Source organism: Zingiber officinale, chromosome 5B (genome assembly GCF_018446385.1).
Source record: "Zingiber officinale cultivar Zhangliang chromosome 5B, Zo_v1.1, whole genome shotgun sequence".
Taxonomy (NCBI): Eukaryota; Viridiplantae; Streptophyta; class Magnoliopsida; order Zingiberales; family Zingiberaceae; genus Zingiber; species Zingiber officinale.
In genome coordinates, this window is record NC_055995.1 from 91,823,832 (window position 1) to 91,843,051 (window position 19,220).

The 19,220-nt window shown below is 37.5% G+C and overlaps 1 protein-coding gene across 1 annotated transcript; it reads left to right on the forward strand.

Annotated features, from left to right (window-relative positions):
- The first annotated feature begins 4,592 nt into the window (after positions 1–4,592).
- LOC121986833 (protein FAR1-RELATED SEQUENCE 5-like) lies at positions 4,593–10,277 on the forward strand. The gene is made up of 3 exons (XM_042540767.1): positions 4,593–5,596; positions 9,990–10,047; positions 10,140–10,277. Exons 1-3 carry the CDS (start codon positions 4,593–4,595, stop codon positions 10,275–10,277), a joined length of 1,200 nt encoding a protein of 399 aa, XP_042396701.1.
- The last annotated feature ends 8,943 nt before the right edge of the window (positions 10,278–19,220 follow it).

Here is a 19,220-nt window from a genome sequence, read left to right on the forward strand (position 1 = left end):
TTGTTTGTCTTATGTTATTATGAAACCTAACTATAGACTCCAAGCCTTCCTCGTCTACGCTGAACAATATTTGTAGTCCCTCAATCTAAATGTTGACTTTGGATCTCATTTTTGGCCATGTTTACATTTTATCTATTTGTTTATAGTTAGCCACAAGCTGCTACATGTTGTAGCAGCTTCAACGGTACAATGTTGCAATATCATCAACTTGTAAGGAGGTGCTCCTTGTCCCCGCAGGACGGTCTAGTGGCCATCACATGAGTTGTTACCGGCATAACGTCTGGGGTGAAATACTCGGCCAAGCCGAGATAAAAAGCCTCTCCTACACTTTGTAGCAGTTTGTACGGAATGGATGTCACCTCGTGTAGCAGTTACTTTTAATTGGCTGCTACAACATGTAGGAATTAATCCGATTTTGTGAACCCCGAGGAGATGTAGTCGTTAATGCTGATGTAACTAACAAACCAATTCGGGTGGGTCAGGTCGGGTCGGGTCGGATTGAGTTTTTTTTTTTAACCCAACCCGAACCCGAGTTCAACCCTAAACCCTAAAATCGAACCCGACTAACCCGATAAACCCTATTCACTTTTATCTCAATACTCCATCATTATCATACAAACATGATATTAATATACATAAAAACATCTTAATTTTCAAAATAAACTTGGATTTAACCACAAAAAAAAATCCCATAAAACCCTATAGTTTGGTCAACTAGGGTCATCCCGGGTCAACCAGAAGCCGACCCAACCCAACCCGAAATTTTTTAACACTCCAACCCTTCAACCCTAACCCGACCAGAACCCGAAAAAGGCGAAGCCAAACCTCATTTTTTTCGGGTCGACTCAGGTTGGGTCGTCGGGTCGGGTTCATTTTTTACACACATACAGTTCTCCATGATGGCCCTGGGAGGGGTTGGGGGGAGCGTTGGGGGTGAACGTATTCCCTTTTTGTCACCTTGTCAAGAGATGTTCCTGCACTGTGTTGCAGTTACTACGGATTGGCTGCCACATCGTGTGGCAGTTAATTTGAATTAGCTGCTACAACGTGTAGGAACTAATCCTATTTTGTGAGATCTAAGAAGATGTAGCCGTTGTTAATGCTGAAGTAACTAACAAACCCCACTGTTTATTGCATAAATACATTTGTATGCAGACTTATCAAATAGAGTATAGGTGACCTACGACATCTTTCCATTCATCCGTCACATCCATAAATGACCACTCATACCTGTCAGTTATGGGAGGTGTGACAAGCAATACCTGTCATAAACCACGACTAGTGAAAGGAAATCCGAATCTTACTTTTTCAGACCGCCAGTTGGATGCGTGAAGTAGATTGATTTTGCCCTCTCCCGCTTTCACAGCGCACCCCTCTTCCGCCGTCTCTCTCACTGTCAAATGACAGTTGTATCCTTATTTTTCCTTTTTGTTCGATTTTATTTAATGTATATTTTTAAATTTTTTTGTAATTTTGAAGATTTTTAATTTACTTATTATTTTTTTATTTAATTTATTATATAATTTTTTCATCAAAATTTATATATATTAGTAATTTTATTTACATTTTTATTAGTTTTATGTTTAAATGATTATGTTTATCCAAAGAAATATAATAACCTAACACAACCAAGATTATATAAATTTATATAGGTAATTTAAAGACCGAGGATTTTCATCTTAGTACCAGTGATGTAGTAGCTGGATTTTCTTCATTGAATGGTCTAAAATGTCTTATTATATGAAGTGTCCTTTGTGAGGATTAAAGTATAGCGCCAACAGAACCAACTACCCTTAATATTCATGGCCACAACGAATATGGTAGCATAAGATTGGAGACAAAACTTAAAATGATATGACATTATGACCTATCAAGTAAATGCTCTATATTGTACCAGTATACCTTTCAATTAGCTGCTACACGTTGTAGCAGCAAAATATCCACGCATAACTCACCTCTACTCCACGTTGTAGGATGTTAGGGTCCTAGCTGCTTAAATAGCGTAACGCGTGAAGCGTTATTGTGTATTTTTTAATTATTTTTTTTTTGCCATCTGCAACATTAACGCGTTCATAAGTTTGAACGCGTTAATGCTACAGTAAATAACAAAACGCCACGTATCTCTGCAGAAGTAAAAAAAAGGTGTCACGCCCGCGTTAATGCTTAGGCATTAACGCCCATTGTAGATGCTCTAAATATTTGTAATCGTAGCATAAATCTTTGAGGGTCTATTGAATGACCACTCAAAGCAGGCATCGACCCTAGAATGACCACTCAGAGCAGACCCATCACCCATATGACTGTACATAGCTAGGATAATTAATGACCCCTACCTCATTTTCTTCTAAGTAGCTTTCTCAGTCAGATTTGTTTGAGCTCGTGACTGCACCTGATTTCTCTTTATAATTGAGGCTCGCAACGTTCATGAATGTGGCAAAGGGTAATGAGTAGCAGTTTCATCGGTTGCCCACATTTTCTCGGCACCACCTCCGTCAATCCATCCATGTCTTCCTATATAAAGCTGGAGGTGCATGAAGCTCCCAAATCAGAAAAGGCAAAGAGGTCAACTATACTTCTACACTCTAGAGTACAGTTCCATATCATAAATCCTATTTCCTTAATACAATCATCATCGTCTAGCTCTCATCAACATACGTGGATGATAGGCGGATGGCCATGTAAATTTCTCACTTCTGTCTTAAATCATGTGTGTCTAATAAAGTGCTTCTTCATCGCCCTGAGGAATTGTCATGGAGCACATTCTTTGTGATTCTCTCCTCCTCGAACTTGGACCATCCGCGACCAAGTGACGTGAGGTGTATCAAGCTCCCATTTTGCCCAAGACAAAGCGGTCATGTATCCTTCCACGGTCTAGATTATGGTTCCATACTCGTAAAATTAGTTCCTCATTTCAAACACCATTGTCAAGCCCTGATGCGTGTATGTTGATGAGGTTTGGCTACTGGAGTACATTAGGGAGAAGATGATGGCCTCGAATAAGTTTTCCCAGCCAGTCACAAAGGATGTAAGGCATGTGGAAAATAATACAATCACTTTATTGGTCACAATACTCTGTACGGTTGATGAAGGGTGTTTCCGAAAGGAGATGAATGTGGATGATATTTGGCCTATATGAATATGACGTTGCTGGTATGAGAGCATTAGGTGTTGTTGGAGGTTTTAAACACTGGTCAATATATGACCACTGATGCAATGGAAATGTAAATGTATTAACATTATTAGCTCTTGTCTTTGTAATAATTCAATGTATGAGTGCTATACATTGTTATCCAAGTACTAAGTATCTACTACATTATGTAGCAGTTACTACAATACATTGTTAACCACATGAAAGTTTTTTTAAATTTTATTATTCTCACTTTGTGTCGTAAGTGTATCGTAGAAGCATGAACTGATATATTCAAGTAGACTAATGCATACTTGAACAAGCACGCGACCTCATGAACTGACGTCCACGCTGGAGCAGCTACGTTGTGGCAGACAGAAACACCATTGTAGGAACTTAATTACCCTTCCAATATTAACACCTCCGGGAGGAGTCGGTGATAATAATTTTAACTTATGTTAAGGTGTAGCGGTTACTGGTCTGTAACTAAACCAACACAGACCACGTCCGTCTGTATATTTATTGGAGGTGTCAAGGTTTGTAAAAATTTATTTCCAAACTATATTTCTAAGATGTTAATTGTACAAAATAGTTTGTTCTACCGTTGGCTACTTCAAAGTGTAGCAGCTATTCAGCCGGAACTGCGACATAGTGTCGCATCATCTCTTAACAAGCTACCAGAAGGCAGAAAGTGTAGCAGCTATTAGGTCCACGTTGTAGCAGCTACAACATTATAGCTGCTACACCAATGTAGCAATGGATGGGGCCGGATAAATGTAAATATACTTAAGGTGATGATATAGCAGTTACGGCTGACAAAAAACTTATAACTTATTGTTGTAGCAGTTACGGTTGTAACAAGTTACAAGTACTGCCAACTAACTGATGTCATTACTCTGATTTCTGTGAGGTATCTGGAAAAGGCGAAAAACTTACTAATTGTTTCCTTGTATATATTATGTAGTAGATGCTACAAAAAGAATCTTAATCGACAGTAACCAATACACAAGTTGCATCTCCATATAGGGGGTAGCTGCTACAATGTCTAGAAACTAATTCGAATTAAATGCTAAAGAAATCAGCAGCTCACGGTCAGTGCCTTCTCCGAAAATGTGTAGCAGCTAATCTATAGAAACTGCTACTGAGTGTATCAGCTAATCTATAGAAACTGCTTCTCCCATCTTAAGTTCGACCGACGGGACCGTCGCAGCTCCCCCCAACCTCACTGCGACATCTTGTTTCCGCCTTCGATTCTTCAACTTTTGTAAGTTATTTTGACTCTTCACTTTGGGAATAGGGCTACGACGGTAAGGGTTCAGATGGAATATTTTCGCCTTTTAGATTATCGTACTTATATCTTCGATCATATAACCATTTCTGCAATCTAATATTTTAACATCATTAGTCATCATCATTGATTGTAATTCATACCTACAATTGATCCTAAATATGTCATCCTCTAGCAATGGCAGACACCTCTGAGGGTCCTCACCTATACAATCCCCAAGTGGGGGAAGATCAAAAACCACAGATTGGGATGGAATTTTCATCATTGGAGGAGGCCTTCGCGTTCTATAATCAATATGCACGTGAATCCGGCTTTAGTGCAAGATTAGACAACAGTAAGAAGAATAAGCGGACAAATGAAGTTGGATGGAAAAAATTTGTATGTTTTAAAGAAGGACATACAGATGAAAAACGAAAAAAAGTTGCTCAAGTTGACAGTGTAAAGGAAAGAGCACGTGGGGAAGTAAGGACTGGATGTAGGGCAAAACTATCACTTGTTAAAGAACAGACCGGGGCAAATTGGATTGTCACTAAATTCTTGGAAAGTCATAATCATCCACTCTCAACACCTTCGAAGGTGCATTTGCTCCGCTCACATCGCCATGTTTCTGAAGCCAAGAAAGTTTTGACGCAGCAGTTTGCAGAAGCTAATATCCCAACTTGTCAACAAGTCCGATTATTGGAGATAGATTCTGGAGGCCCTGAGTTTCTAGGTTGCACGGAACGGGATATTAGAAATTTTGAGAGAGAGTTAAGGGATGAACAAAAGGGAATTGATGCTGAAACACTGATTGAGTTTTTTGCGACTGAGAAAGAGAAGAATTCTGGCTTTTTCTATACTTATGAGATTGATTCAACAGGAAGATTCACTAGGTGTTTCTGGGCGGATCATGTATCAAGGAGGGCATACAGCGTCTTTGGTGATGCTGTTGTATTTGATGCAACCTATAACACCAACAAATATGGGTTGATTTTCGCACCCTTCATAGGAGTTAATCATCATCATCAGAGCATCGTATTCGGTTGTGCCTTTTTAAGTGATAAGAAAACTGAGTCGTTTGTTTGGTTGCTTACAAAGTTCATTGAAGCAATGCCTAAAGGTCCACCAACTGTGATTATCACCGATCAAGATCCAGCGTTGACGAAGGCCATTGGCCAGGTTTTACCTCAAACAGTGCATCGGTATTGTTTGTGGCACATACTCAATAAATTTCAAGATAAATTACCCCCCTTGACTTTCGCAACTACTATCAAACGATAAATGATGTAATTTTTAACTCCTCATCCCCAGCCGAATTTGATAAGACATGGGAAGAAGTTATCAGGTGTTCTGGATTGAAGAACAATGATTGGTTAACATTGATGTATGAAATAAGACAAAGGTGGGTCCCATTATTTTTTAACCATGTTTTTTCTGCTGGAATGTCAAGCAGTCAGCGATCTGAAAGCTCACATTCATTTTTCAAGAAGTATGTATCACATAAGAACTCATTGATGGATTGTCACACGTTTTAATAGAGCATTGCGACACCAACGACACAATGAGTTGGTTGCCGACCATATTGATATGGTCGAGCAACCTAAGATTAAGACAAACTGGCCTATGGAATATCAAATGGTCAGGGTGTACACAAAAAAAGATGGTTGGACTTTCAAAGTGAAATGAGTGTGAGTCATGGTTATTATGTGCAACAAACATCTATGGTTGGTGATTTAGTGGGTTACCATGTCATGAATTTTCAAAGTGGTTCATCTGCAAAGCCAAGGGTCCTCACACATGACAAACTTGTAGACTACATATCGTGTAGTTGTAGTAAATTTGAATTTGAGGGTATTCCATGTAGGCATATGTTAGCATTTTTCCGTATCAACCAAGTGTTTCTACTGCTTGATAAGTACATACTCAACCGATGGACAAGAAATGCCAAGGTGGGGGCAATCTATGACTTTGGTGCGCAAACTTCCATCGACACTCCAGATGCGAAGTTGATGGCAAGACACTCTAGGCTATCCTATAAAGCTTCAGTAGTTATTGATGTTGTTAGAGTGTATACTGAAAGCTTAAGCTTTTGTAAACATTTATTTTGAATAAATAATCACATTTTGTTAAATTGTTTACATTTAGTTGTAGTTGTTCAATTAATTTATATTGTAGATAACATAGTATGTGGGGCCACATACAGAAGATGATGTTATCAGTACCTTATAAATTATAAACAGTAGCTCACGACCAAAATGGAAAGGAACAAACCATTGGAAAGTCGTAGTGTAATTAGGAATTAGTTTATCTTAACTATATAATTACACTAGTACACTTAGAGTGTATTGAGTAGGACCATTAGAGGTTGTTTCTTTTATACTGACTTTATAAAGGAACAAAGACCTCAGTTATTATGGAAGTGTGTGCTCTTAATCCTAATATAATAACAAGCACATATATTTGATATTTATTTCTTTAATTTATCAATGGGTGAGATTTAGTTCGATAAATCAATAATCCCGATAAGTTGGGAAATGATATCACTTATAGTGTGTGTTGTTGATTATAGAAGCAAACTGTGTCCTAATGATCTAGGTTGATAATGTCTCCAAGATGAGCTCATAAGGATTGTCATGTTTGTTGGGGTTGCAAGGTTGCAAACATAGTCCCATATTGAAAACACATGGAAAAGATCATGGGTTTATAAGAGAAAGATATCTCCATTGACATGAGGCCTTTTGGGTAGAGCCCAAGAGCAAAACCATGAGGGCTTAGGCCCAAAGTGGACAATATCATATCATTGTGGAGATATCTAAATTCTTTTCGATCCTACAATTGGTATCAGAGCCCGGACTGCCAGAAGGTTTAACCACCGACTGTGCACAAGAGATATGGTCTAATTGAACCATGTGAGTACAATATTGACCTCGAAGAAAGAAAGTGGGGGCTCCTATGTTCGGATCAAGAGGACCAGACACCAGGCAGGAAGTCCTAGTAGGTCGGGTGGACCGAGGGGCAGGAAGTCCTAGTTGCGGCTAGGCAAGGAAGTCCTAGTAGGTCGGGTAGACCGAGGGGCAGGAAGACCTGGTGGGTCAAGGATCGGACGTGGGAAGCCCATGGTCCTTTGTTTGAGGGGGGGATTGTTGGGGTTGCAAGGTTGCAAACATAGTCCCATATTGAAAACACATGGAAAAGATCATGGATTTATAAGAGAAAGATATCTCCATTGACATGAGGCCTTTTGGGTAGAGCCCAAGAGCAAAACCATGAGGGCTTAGGCCCAAAGTGGACAATATCATGTCATTGTGGAGATATCTAAATTCTTTTCGATCCTACAATGTTAAACCCTGCAGGTGGACTTAGTCCGACATGACGATGAGATTGAGTGGTACTATTATTGGATTAAGATATTAATTAAATGAGTTGTTAGTAACTCACTTAATTAGTGGACATTCGACATCTTAAACACAGGGAGACTAACACACTCATAATAAGAAGGAGCCCAAAAATGTAATTTAGGATTGGTGCGGTAGTTCAATAATAGTTCTCTAGTGGAATGAATTATTATTGATAAAATTAAGTTGTGTGTTCGGGGCGAACACGGGATACTTAATTTTATCGGAAGACCAAAACCAATTCCTCCTCTCGGTCTCTATCGTAGCCTCTTATTTATAGAGTACTATACCCACCTATACCCACCTTCATACTCATGATATAGGGGCCGGCCAAGCTAGCTTGTGGATCAAGCTAGGACCGGCCAAGCCTTGGCTCATGAGTGGCCGGCCCTAGCTTGAACCCAAGCTTAGGTGGCCGGCCCTAGCTTGAACCCAAGCTTAGGTGGCTGGCCCCCATTAAATTAAAAAAGATTTTAATTTTAAATTTTTCTTATGTGAAAGATATAATTTATTGGAGAGATTAAAAATTAAAATATCTCTTAAAAGGATCTACAAAAGATTAAAGAAAGAGATTAGATCTCTTTCCTTATTTGTAGATTGGAAAAATATTTTATTTTTCTTCTTTGTAAATTATTCACATGTTGAAAAATTAAAATTATAGAAATTTCTTTTTATCAACCATGAAGGGATTTTAAAGGGAAATTTTATATTTTAAAAATTTTCGAAGACAAATAAGGAATTTTAATTGTTGATTGAAATTGCCTTGTTTGCTCTTATTGATGTGGTCGGCCATGATATGTCTAATTGGGAAATTTTATTTTATTTTTCTTAATTAATTCATGTCAAGGAAAGTTAAGGAAATTTTATTGTAATTAAATTTCCTAATTTACCAAAGCTAAGGATTATAAAAGAGGGGGTTGGGATGCCTTCATGAGACACAACTTCTATTATTTTCTCCCTCTTTTTCCTTGGTATTGTGGCCGGCCATCCTCTCTCCCTCTCTTCCTCTTTGTGGTGGCCGAAACTCTTCCTTGCTTGGAGCTTTTGTGGTGGCCGAATACTACTTGGAGAAGAAGAAGAAGAAGGAGAGAAAGCTTGCATCCCTTGGAGCTTAGTTGGTGGAAAAAGTTCTTCATCCTTGGATTTTGGTGCTTGGCCGAAACTTGAAGGAAGAAGAAGAAGGTGCTAGGTGGTCCTCATCTTGGAAGATCGTTGCCCACACAACGTCTGAGGTTAGAAGAGGAATACGGTAGAAGATCAAGAGGTCTTTCTAAAAGGTATAACTAGTATTTTTCCTTTCCGCATCATACTAGTTATTTTTGGAAAAAATACCAAATACAAGAGGCTTGCGATTCTAGTATTTCGAAATAGTTTTCGAATTTGTGTTTTTTTTTTGTTTTTCTTTTCTTTGTGATTTGATTGTTCTTTTTGGTTGACCTAAAGTTATTTAAGGAAATTAAATATTAACTTTCCTTAAAAGACTTTGTCTAGGCGGTGGTGGTTGTTCCCATATTCAAGAAGGCCATGTGCCTCGCCATGCAGTCCTGGAAGCCAATTTTGGAAACTAATATTTAATGAAATTAATAACCTAGGTGATTTGGATCGAACGTGTTAAGTTTCGCATGAGATCCAAGTCTAAACCTAAAAGAACAAATAGATTAAACTTTGGATCAAACGTGTTAAGTTCCGTAGGCAATCCAAGTTTAATTTAAAAGAACACATGGTAGCTAGGAAAAGGTTCAGACCTTTGTACAAAATTTTTGTACAGTGAAACCATTAGGTTTTCCGAGTAGCAACCAACAGATGTTGCATCTTTAACTGATGAGGGGACAAACATGTTGGATGATCAATTCGATTGTATATACAGTAAACTTCAAGAGCTTAACATTAGTAGTAAAAATGACAACCAAAGTCAAAGAAACCAAGGCATCGATGGGGGGCCCTCTATTGTTGACCCTTCTTTGGTCAGGGCAAAGGGGTGTGGAAAATGATTGAAATCGTCAAAAGAGACAACAACCTCAAAAGTGAGGCTATGTCGTGGATGCGGTCACTGAGGTGTCTCACACGACAAGCGCAATTGTCCTTTACTGCAGCAGAGGTATGCGTCCGTTAGTTATCGGCTTAGATCATACATATTTAGCTGCGCATATCAATTTATATCATCCAAAAACAATATAGTAAATAACTATACGATTTCCAGATCAAATGCTACAGAGAAGGATAATACCAACGACGACGAATCGTATGAAGAAGATTTGGCATCTATAGCTGGTACAATCATGTTTTTGTGTACCTATATGACTCAATCTGGACACATATTTATCTTATAATTTTTGCACTAATCTTGTAGGGTCTAACACCTTGCCCTTTCCGTTCTGAGGATAGGTACTACCACTCTCTAGTCTCTAAGTTGAAGAGAGTAATACAGGCGATCCTAGAGGTATTGAACATTGTGCAAAATATATCTGAACATGCCCTTGAAATGTAAATGTTTTGACATTACTTTCTCATGTAATTATATTAGTGAAATGTATGGGTGCTATAACGTGTTATCCTCGTACTAAGTAGCTACTACATTTTGTAGTGGCAACTACCATATATTACTCTATTTGTAAACACCAGATTAAGTTATTGTTGCACATATCACTGATCCATCATTTCCACATAACGCATATTAGCTGCTACAATATATGACAATTAGTGAGGATTAGCTGATATACGATGTAGAATCTAATTCGGTGACGTGACGTGATCTGCTAAGGCCACACCGGTCACACGTATTAATACCAAATATATTTATACTCATTAAGAGCTGCTACACGAGGTAGCATGCTGCTACAACGTCTGACAGTTTTACTAGCGGTAAGCACTACACACATACATCCAATAGATTATAATTTACTGAAACATGGAAGTTACTTACAAATTTTTTAAAGGTAAATAAAACAATAACAAAGAAATACAAATTTGGGTAAATGCAACAAGTTGTGGAAGCTACATGTATATGTAAATGCTACAATGTGTGGCAGTTATTAGTCATAGTAGCTACTACAACGCTTTGCAAACCAAAGCAAAGCCGATGCAGCATCACATATCACTTTTTTCAGCGCCTTTAAGCAATATGATATACAACTACAAACAGGTGTAGCAAGTTATTAGTCTAGGAAGCTGCTACACCGTGTAGCAGCAAACCTAAACACATGGCCCTGCAGAAGCATAAAAATTTTTAAAATATTTTAAATCAAATGTATATACATGTTCCAATCATCCTGTAGCAGGAAAGACGCTGAAAGAGTGAAAAGTCATGCATCAAAAATAATTTTTCAATTAAGTTGATATACACAATATGAAAACAATGGCTAAAGTGTAGTGTTAATCTAAGCTAGAAAATAGAGGGGCTAGAGATCCGACTAACCAAGTTAGCTGCTACAAGGTGTGGCAGCTTCATGCACAGTTAACTGCTACATGTTGTAGCTGCTTCCTCCCCATGAAGCTGCTACATCTTGTAGCAGCAAATGAAAGTCCACCGGAGAGTAGGCGGCTAGTGCGACCGACCTTTCACTTTCCCGGCAGGGGCGCAAGTGGTCAGTCGGACGACCTTCGACGAAGACGAGGGAGACAAAGGGAGCGAAAGAGAGAGAATTCCAATCAATCTGTAGCAGGAAAGGCGCTGAAGCAGTGAAATTTTTTTTTTAAGAATAATTGTTAAATTGGGTTGATAAAGACAATATGAAAACTATGGGTACCGAGTACGTTAATCTCTGCTAGAAAATGACAAGGTAGCTGCTACAAGATGTAGCAGCTTCATGCACAGTTAACTGCTACACGTTGTAGCAGCTTCGTCTCCATGAAGCTGCTACACCTTGTAGCAGCAAATGAAAGTCCACCGGAGAGCAGGCGGTTGGTGCAACCGACCTTTCACTTTCTCGGCAGGGGCCCAAGTGGTCAGACGGACGACCTTCGACGAAGACGAGGGAGACAGAGGGAGCGAAGGAGAGAGAATTCCAATCAATCTGTAGCAGGAAAGGCGCTGAAGTAGTGAAAATTTTTTTTAAGAATAATTTTTGAATCGGGTTGATAAAGACAATATGAAAACTATGGGTACCGAGTACGTTAATCATTGCTAGAAAATATCAAGGTAGCTGCTACAAGGTGTGGCAGCTTCATGCACAGTTAACTGCTACACGTTGTAGCAGCTTCCTCCCCATGAAGCTGCTACACCTTGTAACAGCAAATGAAAGTCCATCGGAGAGCAGGCGGTTGGTGCAACCGACCTTTCACTTTCCCGGCAGGGGCCCAAGTGGTCAGTCGGACGACCTTCGACGAAGACGAGGGAGACGGAGGGAGTGTGTTGGTTGCTACTCGGAAAACCTAGAGGTTTCACTGTACAAAAATTTTGTACAAAGGTCTGAACCTTTTCCTAGCTACCATGTGTTCTTTTAAATTAAATTTTGGATCGCCTGCGGAACTTAACACGTTTGATCCAAAACTTAATCGATTTGTTCTTTTAGGTTTTGACTTGGATCTCCTGCGGAACTTAACACGTTTGACCCAAGCCACCTTAAGTTATTAATTCCATTAAATATTAATTTCCATAATTGGTTCCCAGTACTGACGTGGCGAGGCACATGGCCTTCTTGGATATGGGAGCAACCACCACCGACTAGAAAAAACCTTTTATGGAAAGCTAATATTTAATTTCCTAAAATAACTTTAGGTTAACCGAAAAGAATAATCAAATCACAAGGAAAAGAAAAACAAAAGAACACTATATCAAAAACAAATTCGAAACTCTAGAATCGTATGCCTCTTGTATTTAGTATTATTTCCAAAAATAACTAGTATGATGCGGAAAGAAAAAAAAATACTAGTTATACCTTTTAGAAAAACCTCTTGATCTTCTACCGTATTCCTCTTCTAACCTCGGACGTTGTGTGGGCAACGATCTTCCGAGATGAGAACCCACCAAAGCACCTTCTCCTTTCTTCAAATTTCGGCCAAGCACAAAGCTTCCAAAAGATGAAGATCTTTTCCACCAACCAAGCTCCAAGGGATGTAGGCTTTCTCTCCTTCTTCCTCAAGCTAGATCCGGCCACCAATTAAAACTCCATGAGCATGAAGAGAAGAAGAAGAGAAGAAGAAAGGGCCGGCCACACCACCAACCAAGGAAAAGAGGGAGAAAAATAGAATAGATTCATTAGCCTTGAAGCCTCCTCTACCCCCTCTTTTATAATCCTTGATCTTGGCAAATAAGGAAATTTTAATAAAAACTTCCTTAATTCTTTTGCCATTGAAAAGGAAAATTTATTTAATTAAAAATAATTTTCTTTCTCAATTTTATTTGGCCGGCCATATAAAAGCTACAAACAAGGATAGTTTTAATTAATTAAAACTTCCTAATTTGTCTCCAGAAATTTATAAAAATTTCTCCAATAATTTTAATCCCTTCATGATTGGATTATAAAAAGGAAATTTAATAAATTAAAATATTCCTTTTAAACATGTGGATAAAAAGAAAGTTATCTCTAAAAATTAAAATCTCTTTTAATCTACAAATAAGGAAAGATATCAAGTCTTTTCTTAATCTTTTGTAGAAACTAATAAAAGAGAATTATTAATTTTTAAACTTTCTTTTAAATCATGAACATGGTTAAAAAGGAAAGTTTTCTTAAAATTTAAAATCCTCCTTTAATCAACAAATAAGGAAAGATTTCAAATTTTAAACTCTTTTTTAAACATGTAGATGATTTACAAATAAGGAAAGTTTTTACCAAAAATTAAAACCATCCTTTTAAACTACAAATAAGGAAAGAGATTAATCTCTTCTCTTAATCTTTTGTAGAAAGCTATAAAAGGAAATTTTTAATTTTTAAACTCTCTTTTAAAATCATGATATCCACATAAGAAATAATTTTAATAAAAATCCTTTTTAATATTCTAGTGGTCGGCCACCTAAGCTTGGGACCCAAGCTTTGGCCGGCCACCTACATGGCTCATCCACTTGGTCTTGGCCGGCCCTAGCTTGGGTTCCAAGCTAGCTTGGCCGGCCCCATTGGATGGGTAAGAAGGTGGGTATGCGGTGGGTATAAATCTCTATATACTAGAGGCTACGATAGGGACCGAGAGGAGGAATTGGTTTTGGTCTCCCGATGAAATTAAGCATCCCGTGTTCGCCCCGAACACACAACTTAATTTCATCAATAATAATTCATTCAACTAAAGAACTATTATTGAACTACCGCACCAATCCCAAATTACATTTTAGGCTCCTTCTTATTATGAGTGTGTTAGTCTCCCTGTGTTTAAGATAACAAATGTCCACTAATTAAGTAAGTTACTAACAACTCTCTTAATTAATATCTAGCTCCAAGAGTAGTACCACTCAACTTCATCGTCATGTCGGACTAAGTCCGCCTGCAGGGTTTAACATGACAATCCTTATGAGCTCCTCTTGGGGACATTCTCAACCTAGATCACTAGGACACAGTTTCCTTCTATAATCAACAACACACACTATAAGTGATATCATTTCCCAACTTATCGGGCTTATTGATTTATCGAACTAAATCTCACCCATTGATAAATTAAAGAAATAAATATCAAATATATGTGCTTGTTATTATATTAGGATTAAGAGCACACACTTCCATAATAACTGAGGTCTTTGTTCCTTTATAAAGTCAGTATAAAAGGAACGACCTCAAATGGTCCTACTCAATACACTCTAAGTGTACTAGTGTAATTATATAGTTAAGATAAACTAATACATAATTACACTACGACCTTCCAATGGTTTGTTCCTTTCCATCTTGGTCGTGAGCTACTGTTTATAATTTATAAGGAACCGATAACATGATCTTCTGTATGTGACACCACACACCATGTTATCTACAATATAAATTAATTGAGCAACTACATTTATCATAAATGTAGACATTTAACCAATGTGATTCTTATTTCTAGATAAATGTTTATACCAAAAGCTAGACTTTTAGTATACACTCTAACAATCTCCCACTTATACTAAAAGACTAAGCTGCCATATCTGCTGTCATACATCTGATTCCCAACCCTTCAACATGCCCATCAAAAGCTCTTGCCTTAAGGACCTTAGTGAATGGATCTATAGGTCATCACCTGATGCAATCTAGGCAGCAACAACTTCTCCTCGTTTATACGATTTCTCGTATTGGGTGGTACTTGCGCTCTATTGTGTTTACTTGCCTTATAGACTTATGGTTTCTTCGAGTTTGCTACTGCACCAACATTATTACAATAAATTGTAACAATCTTTGGACAAACCAGAAATCATATCTAAGTCTATCTTGAGGTTATTGAGTCATTCAGCTTTTATGGCTACCTCAGAGGCTTGCCATATACTAAGCTTCTATGGTGGAGTCCAGAAAAACACCTATGCTTATCACTCTTCCATAGTTATGACTTTACCTCCTAAAGTAAACACAAAACCCTGAGGTTGACTTATTATTATCCCTATCCGATTGGAAGCCAAAATCCATGCAACCCACTAGGACCAAATTAACTGCCTTGTAAGCTAGCATATAATCTCTAGTGCCTCTAAGGTACTTCAATATATGCTTTACTGCATTCCACTGTCCTTGTCCAGGGTTACTTTGATATCTGCTAACTATGCCCTTGGCAAAATAGATTTCTGATCTCGTGTATAGCATATATTAGGCTTCCGATAGCCGAAGCATAAAGAACTGCCTTTATTTCCTTTATCTCCTTTGATGTCTACAGAGACATATCCTTAGATAAAGTTACTCCATCCTAAAAAAGTAAGAAACCTTTCTTGGAGTTTTGCATGCTTAAAACGAGCAAGGATTTTTCCGATGTATGAAGCTTGGAATAAGTAAAATATTCTTTTCTTGCGATCCCTTATTACTTTGATCTCAAGAATATATACATTCTCCCAAGTCCTTTATATCGAATTGTTTGGACAACATTTTGATATTGTTTCCAACTACCAAAAATGTTATCTACGTATAGTACAAGAAATACCACCACGCTTCCATCACACCTTTTGTATACACAAGACTTATCCAGTTACTAAATGAATCCAAAGGTCTGGATTACTTTGATAAACTGGATGTTCCAAGACCTTGAAGCTTTGTATCAGTCCATAGACTGATTGAGCTTGCACACAAGATGCTCTTAGCCCTTTGCAATGAACCCTTCTGGTTGCTTTATATAGATGCTTTCTTCAAGACTTCCATTAAGGAATGCTGTCTTGACATCCACTTACCAAATAGATAAAAGAATCCGGATAGACTTAAGCATGGCTACCAGTGAAAAAGTTTCCTTTTTCATCTAGCCTTGCTTTGAAAGTTTCTACCTTCCTGTCTATCCCTCTTTTCCTATTATAGACCTTTTTATACCCAAAGGCTTTTACACCATTTGGTGGTTCTACAAGCTTCCAGATTTTATTAGAATACATATATTCTAATTTTGTTATTCATTACTCTTTGCCAAGATATTGCATCTTTATCTTGGAGTGCTTCGTCATATGTCCGGAGATCAGGTTCATGTCCTCCAGGGATCGAGTCCAAAAACTCTCCCAAAACATGAATCTTTTTAGGTTGTCTAACAACCCTCCCACTACGACAAGACACTTTCTGCAATTGTGTATCATTTGTGATACATGTTGCAGTTTCCTTGTGGTATCTCATCTTGTACAATTGGTACTAGATTAGACATGTCTTTTATTATTTCCTTAAGAACAAGTTTTCTTATGGGCACATGGTTTATTACATAGTCCTTTTTCTAAAATTGGTCATTGATGCTAACAATGACCTTCTGATTTTTAAGTCTATAAACCTACTTTCATTTATCTAGGATAACCCACAAACAAGTGAATTCCTGTCCAACTTATCATTGTCTCTCTTCAGCATATGTGCTGGACTACCCGAATCCAAATATGCTTCAAAATAAGCTTACGCCTATTCAGCAATTCTATATGAGTAGAGAGTTCTGACTTTGGAAGGTACTATGTTCACTTCCATTTTCAGAGTATATCCTTAAAATGAATTTGGTAAAATAACTCATCATCAATCTACTTATTTCCATAAGAGTCCTATACCTTCTTTCTACTACACCATTCTGTAGAGGTGTACCAGGTGCAGTTAGTTTGGATTGAATCCCTACTTCTGATAAGTGACTCCTAAATTCTCCCAAGAGGTACTTGTCACTATGATTTCACCATAGTGTCTTTTTACTTTGTCGTTTCTCCACATCAGCCTAGTACTCTTTGAACTAATCAAAGTACTTAGTCTTGCGGTACATTAAGTAAATTTATTTGTATCTTGAATGATTGTCTATAAAATAGACGAAATATTCAATACTACCTCTTGTCATAGGATCACACAAATCAGAATGAACCAATTTCAACATATCTTTGACTCCATACCTCTTAGACTTGAAAGCTTCTTGGTTATTTTTCCTTCCAAGTAAGACTCGCAGGTTGGAAAGATTTCCACAACTAATGAACCCAAAATTTCATCAGCTACCAATGAATCATACTCAAGTTAATATAACCTAGCCTTAGATGCCAAAGATATAATTGGTTCATTTCCGAAGGTTACTTTCTCTTAAAGTTAGAAGATGTGTTACTAATTTCCATTTGTTGCATCGTGAGAGTTATTGGATTTATAAATTGCCAACCAACGTACCAGAACAGATAACTTCCCTCTTTTTCTTAATAACAACTTTGTTATTAAAAGAGGCAGAATATCAAGTTCTTTGAATAGTTTAGAAACTGAAAACTAGTTCTTTCTAAACTTGGTGCGTAAAGACAATTACTCAAAAATCCATGTTTTATTCTTATCAAAAGATAAACATCTCCCACTGCAACAGCTACCATTTTTACAGTAGTGCCCATGTGGACGGTGTTTTAATTTTCATTTAGTTGCCGGGTTTCCTGGAACCCTACAATGAATTGCGGACATGATTAATGGCATCTGTATCTACACTCCAGGTTCTGGTAGATAACACCACTAAACATGTTTCAACTAATGAATTAAATACACCTATGTTGTTCTTAGTTTTAAAAAGACAGACTACCTTAATGTCCAAGTCCTATTTCCAATCATTACAATTGGGATTACTAAGTCTTTCTTATAGTATGACTACTAGGGGATTGACAAACATTTTAAATTCTAAGAATCACAAAAATACTTGGTCAAGATCAACTCCTTAAAAATCCCCATGAATTTTGTATGCTACGATAGTGTGGACGTATACAAAATCGAAGAGGAGATTTTATTCATTAATTTTATTATCTCGTCAACTTTACTTTATGACGAATAAAATTAATAGTTGATCTGTCTTTGATCAAATATTTGGTCAAAAACTTTTGAATTTAAAAAAAAATATTGATTCCTCCAACAATATTATTTAAATTCACCAACACCTCAAACACCGTGAATTTTGCATGCCACGTTAGTGTGGACGTATACAAATTCAACATTTGTAAAAGGAGGGTTTTAACCCATTAATTTTATTATCTTGTCAACCTAACTTTTTGACAAATAAAATTAATAGTTGGTATCATTTGGTCACACAAATAATAGCAGTGACTCCGATGGGGAGGATACTATTAGATGTGTCTAAGTGTATACCATTACTTGACACTAAGTCCATTAATAAGATTATGCCCCTTCCGTTGGGGAAGATCACACGCTCTTAATTAACTTCCTATAGTCATCCAAAAATGGAAGTCTGTTCTAGTGATCCACAAACAAACTCATCCGTTATGAAGGAAGGCACTCAGAGCCAACGCGCAAGCTTGTTTCTATCACTTACAAACCAATAATGGAGACCATGGGATTTACTTAAAAATCCCTCTCCCACTTAGTTATTTATAAATGAGGAATTTTAACTATGCTAGCCTACTAAATATGTAAACTAACATGCACACACAGCACAATATAAAAGCAATAAATAGAAAATCTAATTTTCAACTATTATGGCTTTTATCTCTAGTTGTCCTCCGTGTGTTGTCATCCCAAGCTGCTGTCATATTTGGCCACTGCCACCGGGTCTAGCTGTCGCATCCATCTTGCTCCTAGTTCCGCTGCGCCTCTGGTCCTTAGAAGGTTCCACGCTTTGCAAGATTCGATCCGCGACATAAATAGAATTTTACATTTTGATCCTATATTCCATAAAAGGAATGTACATGTATCTAGGTCAAAAATAAAATCCTAATAAAACTAAATACAGCTCCTGCTGTATTTTATAATACAATCATGCACACACAATAAAATGCCTTGACATGTCCAAGGGTCCAATCACACACATAATAACTATAAGTCATAATAGTTAGATCCTACATCCACAAAGTTAGCACATCCAACTATTATCCTGTCTAAATTATGTATGGCATGTGCATAATTAAACTAATACCAAATACACAAAG